Source organism: Capsicum annuum, chromosome 7 (genome assembly GCF_002878395.1).
Source record: "Capsicum annuum cultivar UCD-10X-F1 chromosome 7, UCD10Xv1.1, whole genome shotgun sequence".
Taxonomy (NCBI): Eukaryota; Viridiplantae; Streptophyta; class Magnoliopsida; order Solanales; family Solanaceae; genus Capsicum; species Capsicum annuum.
Window position 1 is genome coordinate 599,123 of NC_061117.1, and position 16,723 is coordinate 615,845.

The 16,723-nt window shown below is 37.0% G+C and overlaps 2 protein-coding genes across 3 annotated transcripts in view; both read left to right on the forward strand.

The window, feature by feature from the left end:
- The window catches only part of LOC107877497, a 57,692-nt gene that overhangs the window by 35,973 nt on the left and 4,996 nt on the right, over window positions 1-16,723 (forward strand). The gene's annotated exons all lie outside the window — the stretch shown is intronic.
- Window positions 3,374-11,798, forward strand: LOC107877499 (FGGY carbohydrate kinase domain-containing protein). The gene is made up of 15 exons (XM_016724156.2): window positions 3,374-3,796; window positions 5,441-5,520; window positions 5,750-5,867; window positions 5,985-6,163; window positions 7,081-7,163; window positions 7,243-7,427; window positions 7,697-7,758; window positions 7,926-8,034; window positions 8,144-8,260; window positions 8,538-8,657; window positions 8,802-8,922; window positions 9,010-9,166; window positions 9,365-9,437; window positions 10,546-10,673; window positions 11,396-11,798. Exons 1-15 carry the CDS (start codon window positions 3,547-3,549, stop codon window positions 11,516-11,518), a joined length of 1,905 nt encoding a protein of 634 aa, XP_016579642.2. The 5' UTR covers window positions 3,374-3,546; the 3' UTR covers window positions 11,519-11,798.

Below are 16,723 nucleotides of genomic sequence, written 5' to 3' on the forward strand. Positions count from 1 at the left end.
CAACTATAGCGGTACCTCAAATAGGCGGATTCTACGAACACACTGAACGATTTAATGATCACACAGAATAGTTTTTTCAAGAGAAGAAGAAGATTTTATAATCTGAAATTTCTGTTATTTCTATCTCAAACCTGTGGATGAAAACCAGGTTATTTATAGCCACAAGATGCCTCTTTAGAAAGGTGACATTGGTTCAATTCAAAGGTGTGTGTCTTTTCCTGAAAATGCATGTCTGTTTACTTAAACCATTGTAATAATTTTCTGAAACAGTACACCATTTCGTGAAATAGTGCATCACTTCGTTGAAGAGTTGCATCTGTTTGAACCAATATATCAGTTTAGGAAATATAGTTTCAAAAATCTGCAGTAGTTTAGTTGAAACAGAAACAGTGCAGTGAATAAATGCATCAGTATAAAATTTGTCCAAAAAGATATATCTCATCGATCGATCATTTTTCAAATCCGAAGCTGAGTCAAGCGAGCGAGCGACGACGACGGCACGAGGCATCATTTATTTCTTGCCTTACTTACCATGTGGAGTAAGTGTTTCTCAATGTAAGTACTCTCAAGTTCTCTTTCTTCCACCAATGTGGGAGAAAGAGTAAACTTGCCAATTTTGAGTACACTTTCCATTTTGGTGTAAACTCATTTTTTTTCTTCCACTTGATTTCTCCATTTTCCATTCAACACACATATAGAACCCAACAATCCCCACATATGGATTGTGTGCCTATCAGACACGTTATTCTTCCAGTCGCTATGGGTCATTCAATCTTTTCTGATGATCAAAAGAGGTTTGAGAGGTTACTTTATTTGGCTCCTCCCAAGTTTTAGTAGAGCGATTAGAAAGGATACCTATGAATTTCTGATTGATTGCCAAAAGAAGTTGCCTTGAGTCTCATGAAGTTGCTTATACTAACATATTGGCTGACCAATGTAGCTAGAGATTGGTAGAGGTCTTTATCCAGTTACAGACATTTAGGTTTGGCTACTATGATTGGACCCGATTTTATGAGGCCTTCTTGGAGAGGTTTGTGTCGTATAGCTTGAATGATTAGACGCAAAATGAGTTTGATCACTTGAAACAGGTCTTCATGTCTATTTTTTAATATAAAGCGCGTTTCCATAGTCTATCTAATATTCAGTTGCCATCATTTCCACTAAGTCAGAGAGGAGTTGTAAGTTTGTAAAGGGGTTAGATGATTCTTATTAGTTGGATACTCTGCCCAAATGGTTGTTTCAGGGGTTTTTTATCATAGTATTATTGAGCATGCCATGTTGACCAAGTCTATTATCTAGTTTACCTAGTGATACGGGACACGATACTAACACAAACCAGCCATGAATAACAAGAGAAAATCAAGATACAAAACAAGTATGGGCAGCAACACAAAGAATTATAGAATAAGAAGATAAAACACAAACATACAAATGCAATAAGATAAAGAGATAGATAAGATGACATAAGAAGTTACGAAGAAAGAAGAATCAAATTGTGTATTAAACGATAAGACCCTTAAACTCGCAGCAACACCAATCTTCTTGCGGTGATCGCTAAGAGAATCAACTCACCTCATGAACCACCGTTTCTAAGCAAGAGAACAGTATTGACTTTTCCAAGCCCTACAATAACTACTTGGCTTTTCCAAACCCCACTCTAAAGGTGTTACACTCTCAAAGAGAGAAGAAAGTCTTTCACATGTTTATCATCCAAAAACTAAAGAGAGAAGACCTAAAAAGTCCTACTTCTAGTATAATACAAAAGAAGACAAAAAAAACACTTTGCCCTTAATGAGAGGGGCGGCCATGGTGTGTAAATACACCATGTGCAATGTCTAAAATACCCTTAATGAAGGGGCGGCCAAGGTGTGTTGGGCTTGATATAATTTATGTTTATTAAAATATTGTATCAATCATCATATATATCCTTTTTATCTAGCGAATTTAATAACATTTGGAAAAGAATAAAGACGAAATGTATCAATTCATTCCATTGCAACATATGAGATAATTTATAAGAAGAGATCAACATAGACCGTCACAGCAAAAAGAACATGTACAATTACTCCCATCGATATAACAATCCCCTGATCGCAGTGGTCCGCGAGCGCCAGGAGGTAAACGTACGCTTGCCATCGAACTTTTTATGGCAGAGTTTAACACAGTTTGTCGCATCACATGGTTTCATGGTTGATGCGATCAAGTTTGGATTGGTACCTTCATTTTTTGGTTAAAAAAATGAAATCATAATGAGAATGAAAATAAAATAAAATATGAAAAATGAGAAAATCAAAGGATTGAAATATAATTCTTCAAAATAGTGAAATTAATTAGATGATATAAGAAACACATTAATGTCAGATCAAATGATATTAACTTTCTAAAATTATTAATATATATAAAAATAAATTGTGAGATTTTTAATTATTTCTTTTTATCTAAACTAGAAATACACAATTAACGATAATTTAAAATGACCTAAATGAAATTAACTTTTATATGAAAATATAATTTTGGTGAATAAACGAGTATCACATAAGTCTATCTTACAATAAAAATTTATGAAATAAGTAAGCATAAAATGATCTGATTTTACAAATAAAATAAATGATGTATATCTTTAGGTTAGATAATCAAATTAATTAAAATATTTCAGACTATTCAAATGATCATATTGACATTAACTCATATAAGTTTGTCTTTATGCTATTTTTTAATTTCAGAAAAAGGCATATTCACCAAATGTAATTGTTCAAAATCCTTATTAATTTATAGTATTTTTATCTCATGTATGTCCTTTTTGCACCTTTTGCTATGTATCACCATATTTTACTATGAATTCTTAGAAAATCCAGATGAAATTTGAAAGATAAACCTCCGAGTCAACATTTGTAAATACATTATAGAAGTATAAAAACTTAAACAATTTTATTAAAGTGAAAAAGTGAATTAAAGAATTATGATTTTTTTTCAAAATAATTGTATTATATTGTTGTAATGAATTGAGCGTTTAAAATAGATTGTATCATTTTTTGTTATTATATAATCTAACACATTAATAATTTGAAGGATAAAAGACAGTATAAAAGATTACATAAAATTATTAAATAATAAGTAAAGAAAAAATGAAAAAAAATTATATGATAACAACGCAACACAAGTAAATTACTGATTACATAAAATGAATCTCTTCATGATTATATCAACCATTTTTTAAAATAACAATCAAAACAAAAATAATATTCAATTTTATATATTACGATTTAATTTATCATTTTTAATTTATAAATATACAAAATCTATATATTCATTATTGATTCTCCATTAATTATTATGCTATATCAAAACAAGCACCAAAAAACAAAAATAATAATAATAATAATACTAAATTAATCATCATCTCCATCATCTTCACATCATCATATAAAAAAAAAAACAGTTATTTTTTCCAGATCTTTATAAATCAAGATCAACTATAATCATACTGACAGTACAAAAATTAACCAAAAAAGAAAAAGAGAAAAAAGGGGTGAAAAAGGACAAAAAATGGATTATAAAGAAAAAAGAGAAAAGAAATTAGATTCAAGAAAATCTATGACAGATACAACACCACTTCTTGACAACACATATCAAGAAAATAATAGAAATAATAATAATAATAATTTTTATTATCGTTTTAATTCATTTCCAGTTTCTAATTCTGCTGTTGTGGAAATGACAACTAGTAGTGTTAATAGTAAGCAGCTTCGTTCAGTGTTTCTTGGTGTTGATGTTGGTACTGGTAGTGCTCGTGCAGGTGGGGTTCTTTTATTTTCAATGAATTCTTGAAAGTATTGTTGGTATTAATTAGTTGTGTTGAATTTATTTTTTTAATGGATGTTTGAGGTTGGTTATGCTGAAAAGATTTTTTTTTTTTTTTTAATGATTTTGATTTAATTTTGGTTTTTGCTGTGGTCCTGCGGGGGGGGGGGTGGGGGGGGGGGGGAGGGGGGGGGGGTGAATGAATTCTTGCAGTATTGTGGATAGCTATTTTTGAATGAATTCTTGCAAGTGTTGTGAGTTTGGTGGTTCTTGGTATGAAATTTAACTGTAAAAAGTTGGTATTTTTATGGAGTTTTGAGGTTGTTTATTGTGAAAATATGTGCTTGTTGGTATGAATTCATTGTAAAAAAGTTGTTTTTTCCTTGAGTTTTGATGGGGTTCCTTTCTTTTGAATGAATTCTTGAAAGTATTGTGAGTTTGGTACTTTCTTGGTATGAATTGATTGTAAAAAGTTGGTATTTTTATGGAGTTTTGAGGTTGTTTATTGTGAAAATACGGTGCTTGTTGGTATGAATTAGTTGTAAAGTTGTTTTTTTATGGAGTTTCGATGTTGGTTATAGTAAAAAGTTCATGCCTTTTTTTTTAATGTTGACTTAATGGTGTGGATATTGGTACTGGCAGTGCTAATGCAGGTGGGGTTCTTTTCTTTTCAATGGATTCTTGAAAGTATTGTGAGTTTGGTGCTTTCTTGGTATGTTGTTGTTGTTGTTATGTTGACTTAATGTTGGTACTAGCTGTGCTCCTGCAGGTGTGTGAGAGGGGGGTGGGTGGGTTGAATGAATTCTTGCAGTATTGTGAATATGGTGCTTGTTGGTATTAATTAATTGTGAAATTAGTTTTTTTGAATGAATTCTTGCAAGTGTTGTGAGTTTGGTGCTTGTTGGTATGAATTATTGAGTTTTTTTTTATGGAGTTTTGAGGTTGGTTATGGTGAAAAAATGACGGTTTTCTTTTTTTAGAATAAGAATACTCATATCAAAAGTTCATATTACCAAAAGTTAGTAGTTGGTAACTACTAAAGATTCGGGTGAAGATTGAATCCCCTCCTTTTACATTGTCGGATAGCGTCTTACTTATGATGGAGAACTCCAAGGTGGTTTGGAATTGAGTGGGTGGTTTCGGGCATTGGGAAAGAAACTATGTTTAGTTGGGCCTTCAGAAGGCGAAAGAGAAGACTCAAGGAATGGGATGTTGCTTCCCTAGTACTCATGTGGATTGTTTGGAGGGATGTGTAGAGAATGATCTTGTACATCTGAGGAGCAGCTTCTTTTCCCTTATTTATGTTGGTGCCCTCACAAAGTTCCTTTATGTATAGAAGATTAGGTGTCTTTCGTAGAAAATCATGTATGGTTTTCTACCTTTTGGTATACATACTCCTTGTATACATGCATGTTTTTTTCCCTTCTGTTAGTCGGATATTTCAGTTTATCCAAACAAAAGGGATACTATTCAAAATCAGCTGATTTTGGCAGCTTGGCCGAACTACTATACCAATTAACTAAAACACTTTTATTGATGAATCGTAACAAATAGCACTTCTCAAATGTTAAGTTTCTGTTTCTATTTACTGCGTTGATTGGTTATATGTAATTAATGTTAAGATCACGATCTTGTGCAGGTCTCTTTAATGAGGATGGGAAGCTTCTAGGTTCTGCGAGTAGTCCAATACAGATATGGAAAGATGGTGACTGCATTGAGGTCAGATGTTGTAACTATTTCGGAATGGACATTTCTTGTTCTTGCTTTTTGTTGTTTGGACTTTGGATGGTTCATTTTCCTCAACTTTTGTTGCTCACTACTTGATAGTAATATGTTATTAAAAGGTAGAAATGAGAAAATCGTACTCTGTTTGGCTGAGGTAGTGCTTGATTTCTTCCTTTTAGTTCTTTATGCTTCTGATTTCATTTATGTGGTTTGTTGAATCCAGCAATCATCAACTGATATTTGGTTAGCGATCTGCACTGCTGTAAAAGCGGCATGTGCCCTTGGAAATGTTTCCAAGGAAGAAGTTAAGGGGTTGGGCTTCGCTGCTACTTGTTCTCTTGGTATGTAGTCACTGACTTATTCAGTTCATCTTAATGGATCTTTCCAGTGTGTTGATTAAGGTATATATGCAAAATTACAGTAGTAAATAACATGGATGAATTGCTTCGTCTATGCAGTTGCTGTTGATTCTGAGGGTGAGCCTGTCACGGTTTCATGGAGTGGTGATACTAGAAGAAACATCATAGTATGGATGGACCATAGAGCTGTAAAACAGGCTGAGAGGATCAATGCTTCTAATTCACCCGTATTACAGTATTGTGGAGGATGCGTATCCCCCGAGATGGAGCCACCAAAGGTACAAATACTAGTAGGAAGGACTGCTGTTTATGCCTTGGATCCTTCTCCTGAATGAGATTCATGATCTTTTAAATACATGTCTTGGTTCGTTTAGCTGACTCCTTATGGAAATAATGTTAGTGTCGTAGTGATAAGTTAGTCAAATATTAATTAGTCCCACACTGAAGAGATATACTAAGTAAATAGGCATTCCACTCCTCTCGTATTACTTCATGGTGTATCTATTCATCCCAAGAATCTCTTCTCTTGTTTTCACATTATATCAGAGCCTCTAATTCACGCTGTTCACTCGGCTAGAATTTTCATTCTGTTTCTTAGTTTTATATTCTAGGCTCTTGCTGGACCGTTCCGGGGGGATCGTGAGTTTTTGAGTGACTGCTCCATTTGCAGGGTATATTCCCCAATGACAATTCTCCTGGCTAGTTTGGTGATTGTCATTATACCAGTGTTGTTCAAAATTATCAAACTTAAGTTTTACCACCTTGAGTATCAAATATTTTAAAATTTAGTGTTATGTCAGTCCAAAATTTTAAAAATATTCCCTCTCCTTTGAAGCATCTCAGATTTCTTTCCCTCCAAACAGTCCACCATATGCAAATCTGCCCAACAATTCTAAGGAGCTTTTTGGCATTGCGATGTTCCATATTTGCTTAGTTACTTCACAATGTAGAAATAGAAGGGGAGCCTTGGAGTAACTGGTAAATATCAGCAATAGCACCTGCACTTTACTTCCGAATCTGATACTCAAATAAGTATGTGTTGTTTGTATGCTTGCTCGTGGCATCTTCATGCTTCTTGCTTTCTAATGTAGGAAGTCAAAAAGGAAAAGTTTGAAGTTTCTACTCAGTTTCTTCCTTGATATCACATCTTGATATGCTTTATCTACTGCTTGTTAATACGAATATTTTTTTACAGCTCTTGTGGGTGAAGGAAAATCTCCAAGAATCCTGGTCGATGGCATTTAAGTGGATGGATCTAAGTGATTGGTTAACATACAAGTAAGAAATAGCTTATAAATTATAACTCTTGATGTTTTAACAGGAAGAAGTGATGCTATCTATTCTGTTAACTTATTAGAGCAACAGGAGATGACACGAGGAGTCTATGCACCACTGTATGCAAATGGACATATCTAGGCCATGCACACATGCAGCAGATAAATGAGAAAGATTCCCGTGATATGGAAGCTTGTGGATGGGATGATGGATTCTGGGAGGAGATTGGTTTAGGTGATCTCGTTGATGGGCATCATGCTAAGATAGGTATTTTTGAAGCTTCACTTAAATTACCAAAATGTATGACTTGAAAAAAAATTCATGAAACTAACTCTGTCGTAAACTTGTCAATCTCTACTCGTCATCTTTTTTGAAGTCATGCTACAATGTGCGGCTGTTGAAAGAGTTGTGAACTGTTTAGGCACATTGTCTCAAAGGGTCAATATTTATTTATGTTGTTCGTACATTAGATTATCTTTTAGTCGTAAGATCTGCTTAGTTGTTCTTATTCATGATTTTATAATAAAATTGCACAGGACGAAGTGTAGCATTCCCTGGTCATGCATTGGGTTTGGGTTTAACACTGAGTGCTGCAAAGGTGAAGAATTTATAAGAATCACATTGTATCTTGACTGTTAGCAAAAGGAAAAAGAAGCGCAGAATCATTCCCAATGATGCAAGCTTTTGTGGTTTTGACGATTATAAGTCCCGTTACTCTCTTCAGGCTTTTGAGTTACCTTACTAAGGTGCTGCTTTATGTTTCAGGAATTGGGTTTGATGGCAGGGACACCAGTAGGTACTGCATTGATAGATGCTCATGCCGGCGGTGTTGGTGTAATGGAAAGTGTGCCTGCATCAGATTCTGAATCTATAGGTTGTTATTATTGAGTAATCTTCTGGATTATGTTGATTGATCAAAATATCTTCGCTTATATTATCGACTAGATTTACTTATTGACGGATTTTTACTGCATGTTTGAAAGTTGATGAGGATGCTATAAGTAGGCGTATGGTGCTCGTATGTGGTACTTCCACGTGCCACATGGCTGTATCGAGGCCAAAATTATTCATACCTGGAGTCTGGGGACCTTTCTGGTCAGGTACACCTCCACTTGCAACGTACGGTTGTTCTTTCAAACTATTTTTATTCAAATGATGTCGATGATAAATATAAAGATTTAAGGGTCTCTCACGATATGGGTAGTTGAATTGACATTGTAATGCTGAAAAGCTGTAAAAGAAATGCTTACGTTAGATATTTGACTCTGCATTTAGTTGAAAAATTCTTGAAGGGTTCCCATATTTTATCTGCTTATGCTATTGCTTTTGTTACAATCAAATGATGTTCCATCACTTGGGTCTTCGCAATATTTTCAGCGATGGTGCCGGAGTACTGGCTTACAGAAGGAGGGCAGAGTGCTACTGGTGCATTGCTAGACTATATAATTGAGAATCACGTTGCATCTCCTAATCTTGCAAATCGTGCTGCATCTCGAAGTAAGATGACCTTAATGTAGCATTTATGGAAATATGTCTGGTGCTCCTTGTCAGAGTTTTCTCGACTTCCTTGCAATTTGCTTTTTTACTCTCCTTTTTTCCGGTGGTCTCCTGCTTAAAAGTTCAAGTTTAATCTTCTGCTAGGAATCTCAATCTTTGACTTGTTGAATGAGATATTGGAATCAATGAAGCAAGATGAGGGGTCACCGTTTATAACTGCATTGACTAACGATATTCATATTCTCCCAGATTTTCATGGTAACAGGTATAGTGTTTTTTAGAATGGTTAACACGTTTTTTTACCTTGATTTCCTAACAATCTGCTATAAATTACATGCGAAATTTCCGTCAGGTCCCCTATTGCAGACCCAAAATCAAAAGGTATGATTTCGGGTTTAACACTCGACGCTAGTGAAAAGCAGCTGGCACTTCTCTACCTGGCCACAGTACAGGGCATTGCATATGGAACCCGCCATATAGTAGAGCACTGCAATGCTAATGGACACAAGGTGATGACTCATTTCCTGATACTAGTTTGTATCTGTTATTTATTGAATCGCTATTGCTCTCTTACTTGGAAACTCTTACGTTCTGTAGTCTGATAGCTCATGTAGAATCTGATATAAAAGCAGTTGCAAACGCTAAATTTCCAGTTTACCGCATTGCTTGAAATGATCTTCTTCCTTATATTGCTTCTTTATGTCCAGATTGACACACTACTTGCCTGTGGTGGACTTACGAAGAATCGACTATTTGTTCAAGAGCATGCGGATATTATTGGTCTCTCTCACTCCCTCATTCCCTTTTTACGCTGTTTATCAATGAGTTATGCGATAATACATGAAGTGGATAACTGTGTAATGCATTTACTCTCTACATAGATACATTGCAAGAGGTTAATGAGACAAAAAAAGGGCAGTCCGGTGCACGAAAGCTCTCGCTATGTGCAGGGTCCGGGGAAGGGCCGGACCACAAGGGTCTATTGTACGCAGCCTTACCTTACATTTCTGAGAGAGGCTGTTTCCACGGCTTGAACCCGTGACCTCTTGGTAACATGCTAAAGAGGTTAATGAGAGAACTAAAATTTGCTAAAATAGTTTCCCGAGGTATTATAGAATGAAATTATGATCTGTTTCTAGTGAGACACTTGAAAGAAATAGATTAATTAATAGATTTTGTTTCGCTCAGCATTCCCAATCAGTTAGTCAGTTGACACCAGCAAAAGTAAACAAAGCTTGCTTACTATCCTCTTTGTTGATACCAACACAAAATATCAAAGCTTGCATGATATCCTTGCTGGATCTCCTCTAGAACAGTACAACAACGACTACGCCTCAGTCCCAGTCAAGTTGTGTCGGCTAAAGGAAACTCGCTGTTGCCGATGGTTGAACCCAGTTCAACCCCATGACAGGCAGGAGTACTCACCCATATATTACCAAAACTTGATTACCTCCTCTAGAACAAAGAAAAAAAAAGAGAAAAGGGCAGTCCGGTGCCCTAAGCTCCCGCTATGCGTGGGGGTTTGAGGAAGGGTTGTACGCAGCCTTACCTTGCATTTGTGCAAGAGGCTGTTTTTACAGTTCGAACCCGTGACCTGGCAGCAACTGTACCCGTTACCCCAAGGCTCGCCTTTCTCGTCTAGAACAGTAAACAATGAAATAGAAGAAAATAACCTGAAACAAGTTAGGAAGTGCTAGATTTGTATGGAATATGGATGGTAGTGATCTTAAACTTCCCCTTGAGCTTCCCAATTGCTGAAAGGGGTGTGTTATATATTTCAATATAGTATCTTTCTGTATCTGCGTGAAGCCTTCAGCATACTGAATAATCTTAAATTTCTGTGTTTGGATATATTAATCAATTCCTAGCTGTATGACACCTTGTGCAGGTTACCCTATCATTCTTCCTCGCGAAAATGAATCTGTGTTATTGGGGTCTGCTATTCTAGGTGCTGTAGCTTCAAAGAAATATCCTACTGTTCGTGAGGCGATGAAGGCAATGAATGCAGCTGGTCAGGTGCGCAACTGTTCACACTATCTACTTTTCTCACTAAAAGAGGAACCTTTAGCGACAGAAGTCTGGGCACTAGCTGTTGCCTGCCTTATTATTTTTTCGTTTTCTTTTGTGGAACGGGTGACTTTGTATATGTTCATAACTGATTCATAATTAAATAGTACTCAGGGTGCACTAGTCCCTATTTACAGCAAAAGAAACACTACGAGCTATTCTAAACACCTAGACGGAGTGTAGTATATCCAGAATTTCTACAGAATTGCCAAAGTTGATGCAATGTTGTCTGTTAAAAATACACCTGAAGTGTCACGTTTTTATGAGTTTCCTACCTGAACTATCATATGTTCACTTTTCCTACCTGAACAGTCACCTACTATTCCGTTGTTCTCTTTTCGTACCTAAGCGGTGGTGAAAGAAAGTTAAATTTCTTTTGTTTTTATCTTATGGGACAACAGATTAAATGTTCCGCAGAATCTTTTACTGCATTGTCATGTTACTTGCTTAGAGAGACTGTCTTCGTTCTTGCGTCATCTTCTTCCCAATAATATAATGGAAGACACCCCGTCTTCTCTCTTCCACCGCCACCCTTAGCGCCATACACCTTGCCAACCAGATTCTAGTGATTTCATCTTTATCTTTGGCTGCTACGTCTTTGAAAAGCGTCTTTCCCCTTCTCTCCGCTTAGATTCATTATGCTTTATCGTTCTTATGGTTTTTGATGGCAGGTTGTCCATCCGTCTAAAGACGTGAAAGTAAAGAAGTACCATGATGCCAAATACAGCATCTTCCGCGACCTTTATGAGCAGCAACAGAAGCATCGTTCACTTATGACCGAGGCTTTATCATGAGGTTTTTTCTTCACCGTTGTCGCACTTTTTGGTATCCGATTTGTTACAAACCACGTCATCGAGGAACGACGGAAAAATGCAACACCAGTTCCCGGTCTCCCCTCCTCTCCCTCCTGCATTTCCTTGAACCATTATGTGAAAATGTATCAAATGTACAGTTAAAATTCTTGTTGACCTGTTCATGTCATGATTTTATTTCCCTATGGGGATCTTCCAGTTCTAGTGTAGAGATTCTTTACGTCTGACGGTCTATATAACTTAAACTCTTTTCGAAGTTACACTTAAGTGTGTTCATGGTGTATACATCGTACCTATAAATGCGCGTGCGATGTCATACGTATTACCAAATTCTGATTTTGATCCTTGTGATATATGCCTACAGCCAACTTGATAAACTACGCACTTCTAATCCTTCTCAGGATCCGTGGAAGAATCGAACCACAATCAACCTTAGAATATATCAGTAACTAGTAGATTGAAGGTACAAAAAATACTAGGTGACTTTTCTCATCTGTCTTAGCGTCGGTGAACAGAGTTGCCTGATATTTGTTACCTATTGCTGGTAGGAGGTGACAGGTATCTCATGGATTTACTCGAGGTGCACGAACGCTAGCTAGGTGATTTTTCCCATCTGTCCTAATGTTGGTGAACAGAGTTGCCTGATACCTGTTATCTCTTGCTGGCGGGAGGTGACAGGTATCTCGTGGATTTACTCGAGGTGCGTGAAAGTTGGTTCAAACACACAACAACAACAACAAACTTAGTGTATTCCCACATAGTGGGTTCATACCACTATCTTCTGAAAGACTGTTTCCGATAGACAATATTAATCATCTCAAATTTGCCAACCAACCTATGAAATCCTTTGACTTCTTGGTACATTTGATCTCATTTATTTTGTTTTGTTGACAAACTAATATTAGTGTCAATTTGTCATGTCATTGTCACTGTCATGTCTGTTGGAAGTTGCCATATAGTATTAAATTAGGAAGACTATTCTTCTCCATTTTGAGCCATTGATTAAAGATATGACCATATATCTAACTTTGGGACCTTTATGATCGCGCGATAGAGCTTCCTATTTATTACGTAAAATCAATAATTTGAACCAAATAGAGGTTATCTACGACACCTGACTTTCTCCGACGAGCTTTTTATCGTAAAAATTAAGAAGTCAAAGTTACACAACTGATAAATGAGAAAAAAAATAGTAATCTACACACTTTAAAGAGTCAAATTGGAATGTTACACCATAAATACCATCTTTAATTTTGACATATTTTCTTGGTTCATGCATTTAACTATTAATATTCATTCACACTTAGATAAGATTTTAAACCTTTCTCATTATAAATAGTTGTGTGTTTGAAATCATTTATAATCAAGTTCCTAGCTAATACAAAGTCATTTCTTTTTCAGTTTTCCACCTTGACGTCCGGTATTCATATTAGGATCTGAATAATTCCAAACCGAGACATCTGATTATGGATGGAGTGATCCTATCCTTCCCACCACATACCAGTGGCGGAGCTACACTTGGGATAGGGGTTCATCCAAACCCTCTTCGATGGAAAAATATACTATATATACATGGCTAAAATTATTTTATAGTAGACGTCGAACCCCTTCGGTTAGTTCGTATATTTACTTGTGAATCCCTTTGGTGAAAATACTGGCTCCGCCACGGCCACATACTACAAACTTATAATCTTTGGTCAAACATTACTATCTCACAAAATTTTCTACATTCCCATTAGGATAACATGACACAAGTACATAGCAATTCTTGCAAATTGTCAATAAATAGCTTAGATTATCATACAAATTGAATAATCTACTTTCATAGAGATGGAGAAAAGCTATATTCTTATCCTACTACTATTGACATTTCAAGATTCTATGGTTGCAACTTCCACAAATGAAACAGACATAAAAGCTTTGTTATCTTTTAAACATCTTATTACATCCAATACTTCTTTCTTGTCCAAGAATTGGACAACAAATACTTCATTTTGTTCTTGGTTTGGTGTCACATGTAGTCCACATAATAACCAAACTGTCATAGCCTTAAATCTCCCTAACATGAATCTTCAAGGCAAAATCTCACCATCAATAGTCAACTTATCATTTCTCACTATGCTTAATCTTAGCAACAACTTTTTTCACGGAGTTCTCCCTTATGAACTTGGAAATTTACCTCATTTGGAAGTCATTGATGTTCACAACAATCAGCTAGAAGGGACTGTTCATACTTCTGTCAGTAACATCACGAGGTTGAAGAGATTGAGGTTCGATGGAAATAGTTTCAGCGGTAAAATACCAGCTGAGATTGGCAATCTAACCCAACTTGTTGAGTTAGACATGTCACATAATCAGCTTTCAGGTTCTATTCCTGCATCAGTCTTCAGCATATCGTCGTTACGCGTTGTGTATCTGGTAAACAATAGTCTTTCTGGTTCATTCTTGGTTAATGAAGCAAAGGGTGTGATGAATCTTGAAGTTATAGACCTTAGTCGTAATCGAATCATCGGTGAGATACCTTCAAGGCTATGTCAATTCAGTGAGTTAAGGAGTCTTGTTCTGTCTTACAACAATTTAACAGGTCAAATTCCTGGAAATATTGGTTGTTTAACTAGGCTTGAAAGTTTTTATGTCACTCAGAATGCAATAAGTGGTACAATTCCAGTGTCATTGACTAATATTTCCAGTTTGGAATATCTTGGTTGTGTGAACAACCATATAGGTGGTAGAATTCCTCATGAATTAAGGAATTTATCGAATTTGAAGATGTTGGGGTTCGATTTCAATAATCTAACCGGTGAAATACCAGAATCTGTATTCAACATGTCTTCTTTGGAGTACATTGCTTTTAGTGATAACGATCTGTCGGGGCGAATTCCAACTACTCTTGGTTTACATCTTCCAAACCTTAAAGGAATTTTCTTGCCGGATAATCGGCTTGAAGGTGAAATCCCGATGTACATTGCAAATGCTTCTAAGCTTATCGAGCTGGAGCTGGCGTATAACTTTTTCACAGGCGAAGTGCCGAGTGACTTGGGAGATCTCCGTGAGCTTGAGTTCTTGAATCTTGGTGGCAATCAGCTTACGAATGAGAGAGGACAGCAAGAGCTTGGGTTCTTGAATTCTTTGGTGGATTGTAAGAAGCTGCAGTTTCTGATACTGGCTAACAATCCCTTGAACGGCGTGTTGCCTGATTCGGTTAGCAATCTTTCGTCCACTATAGAAATGTTCAACGTAGAGAAAAGTCGAATCAATGGACGAATTCCAAGAGGAGTTGGCAATATGAGTAGCCTGTTATCGCTAGTCTTGAGCGGTAACCAGTTGACAGGAACCATTCCGACAGAGATTGGCGAGCTGAAGCAACTTCAGAGGCTTTATCTAAGCAGAAACAAGCTACGAGGGCCAATTCCGGAGGAAGTATGTGACTTGGTATATCTAGGAGACGCGATTCTACATGAAAACGAGCTCTCTGGGACTATACCGAGCTGCATTGGAAATCTCAGTAGGCTGCAACGGCTTTCATTTGGCTTCAATAAGTTCACGTCAAGCCTGCCTACAAGTCTATGGGATATCAATAGCCTGATTTTTCTGAATGTGACAGAAAATTCAATACAAGGCGAACTTCCAATCGACATTGGAAAATTGAAAGCTATTGAAGGTATCGATCTTTCAAGTAACCAACTCTCCGGTGTGATACCAAGCACATTCGGAGACCTCATAAGCCTGCGTTATCTTTCACTGTCAAACAACTCGTTTCGCAGTGCAATTCCATCATCGCTTGGCAGTTTGTTAAGCTTGGAGTTCTTGGATTTGTCTTCAAATGAGTTATCAGGTAACATCCCAACGTCCTTAGAAAAACTCTGGTTCCTTAAAGAAATCAATCTCTCCTACAATCATTTCGAAGGTGAAATACCTACTCGTGGTGTGTTTTCAACATCTTCGCCTCAATCTTTCGTTGGAAACAAAGATTTATGTGGAAAACCTATATCAGAAGTTTCTCAATGTGCTACAAGTACTGCAGAAAAACGATCAAAGTCTAGGAAACACGTGCTTGCAATTGTCATTCCTGTGGTTGTCTCAGTTTTCCTCATATCAGTTGTTCTGTTCCTCAAGCGAAGATCAAGAAGAACGGAACTTCAAGACCACGAAGAGCTAACAGAAATCACAACACACCAGTTGATCTCATACCGCGAACTTCAACAAGCAACGGATAGTTTCAGTGGCTCTAACATGATTGGTTCAGGAGGTTCAGGTTCTGTTTACAAAGGCATATTAGCTAATGGAACTACAGTCGCGATAAAGGTACTAAATCTGCAAAACGCGGAAGGATGCAAGAGGTTTGATACCGAATGCCAAGTGATGAGAAGCGTTAAGCACAGAAATCTCGTCAAGGTGATCACTACATGTTCCAATGAGTACACGAGAGCGATCGTTCTCGAGTACATGCCAAATGGAAGCCTTGAAAATTGGTTGTATGGTGAGGAACATCAAGTCTTGGACATGTTTCAAAGAGTTAACATAATGCTTGATGTGGCTATGGCATTGGAATATCTTCATTATGGTTATGATTCACCTATAGTCCATTGTGACATGAAACCTGAAAATGTCTTGTTAGATTATAACATGGTGGCACATGTTAGTGATTTTGGCATCTCAAAGATTTTAGCTCACAACAAGTCCATGGCACAAACTAACACATTGGGCACTTTTGGCTACATTGCACCAGGTAAACAATTTCTTTGTCATAGATTTCAACCACTTGGAAACAGCCTCTGGCAGAAATGCAAGGTAAGGGTGCGTACGATACACCTCTGTGGTGGGAGACCTTTCTTGGACCCTGCGCATAGCGGGAGCTTTGGTGCACCAGACTTTCCTTTTTCTATATTTCAACCACTTGGAAACAGCCTCTGGCAGAAATGCAAGGTAAGACTGCGTACAATACACCTTTGTCGTGACGCCCTCCCCGGACCCTGCGCATAGCGGGAGCTTTGGTGCACCAGGCTTCCCTTTTTCTATAGTTCAACCACTTGGAAACAGCCTCTGGTAGAAATGCAAGGTAAGACTGCGTATAATACAGCTTTGTCGTGAGGCCCACCCCGGACCCTACGCATAGCGGGAGCTTTAGTGCACGAGGCTGTCCTTTTTATATATTTCAACCACTTGGAAACAACCTCTGGTAGAAAT

What these genes read in the sequence shown, in the direction of transcription:
- LOC107877499 (XM_016724156.2), top strand. Translation starts at nt 3,547, where the DNA reads ATGGATTATAAAGAAAAAAGAGAAAAGAAATTAGATTCAAGAAAATCT. An exon ending in AGAGCATGCGGATATTATTG is followed by an intron (nt 9,438 to 10,545) that starts GTCTCTCTCACT and finishes CACCTTGTGCAG; the next exon opens with GTTACCCTATCATTCTTCCT. An exon ending in CAATGAATGCAGCTGGTCAG is followed by an intron (nt 10,674 to 11,395) that starts GTGCGCAACTGT and finishes TTTTGATGGCAG; the next exon opens with GTTGTCCATCCGTCTAAAGA.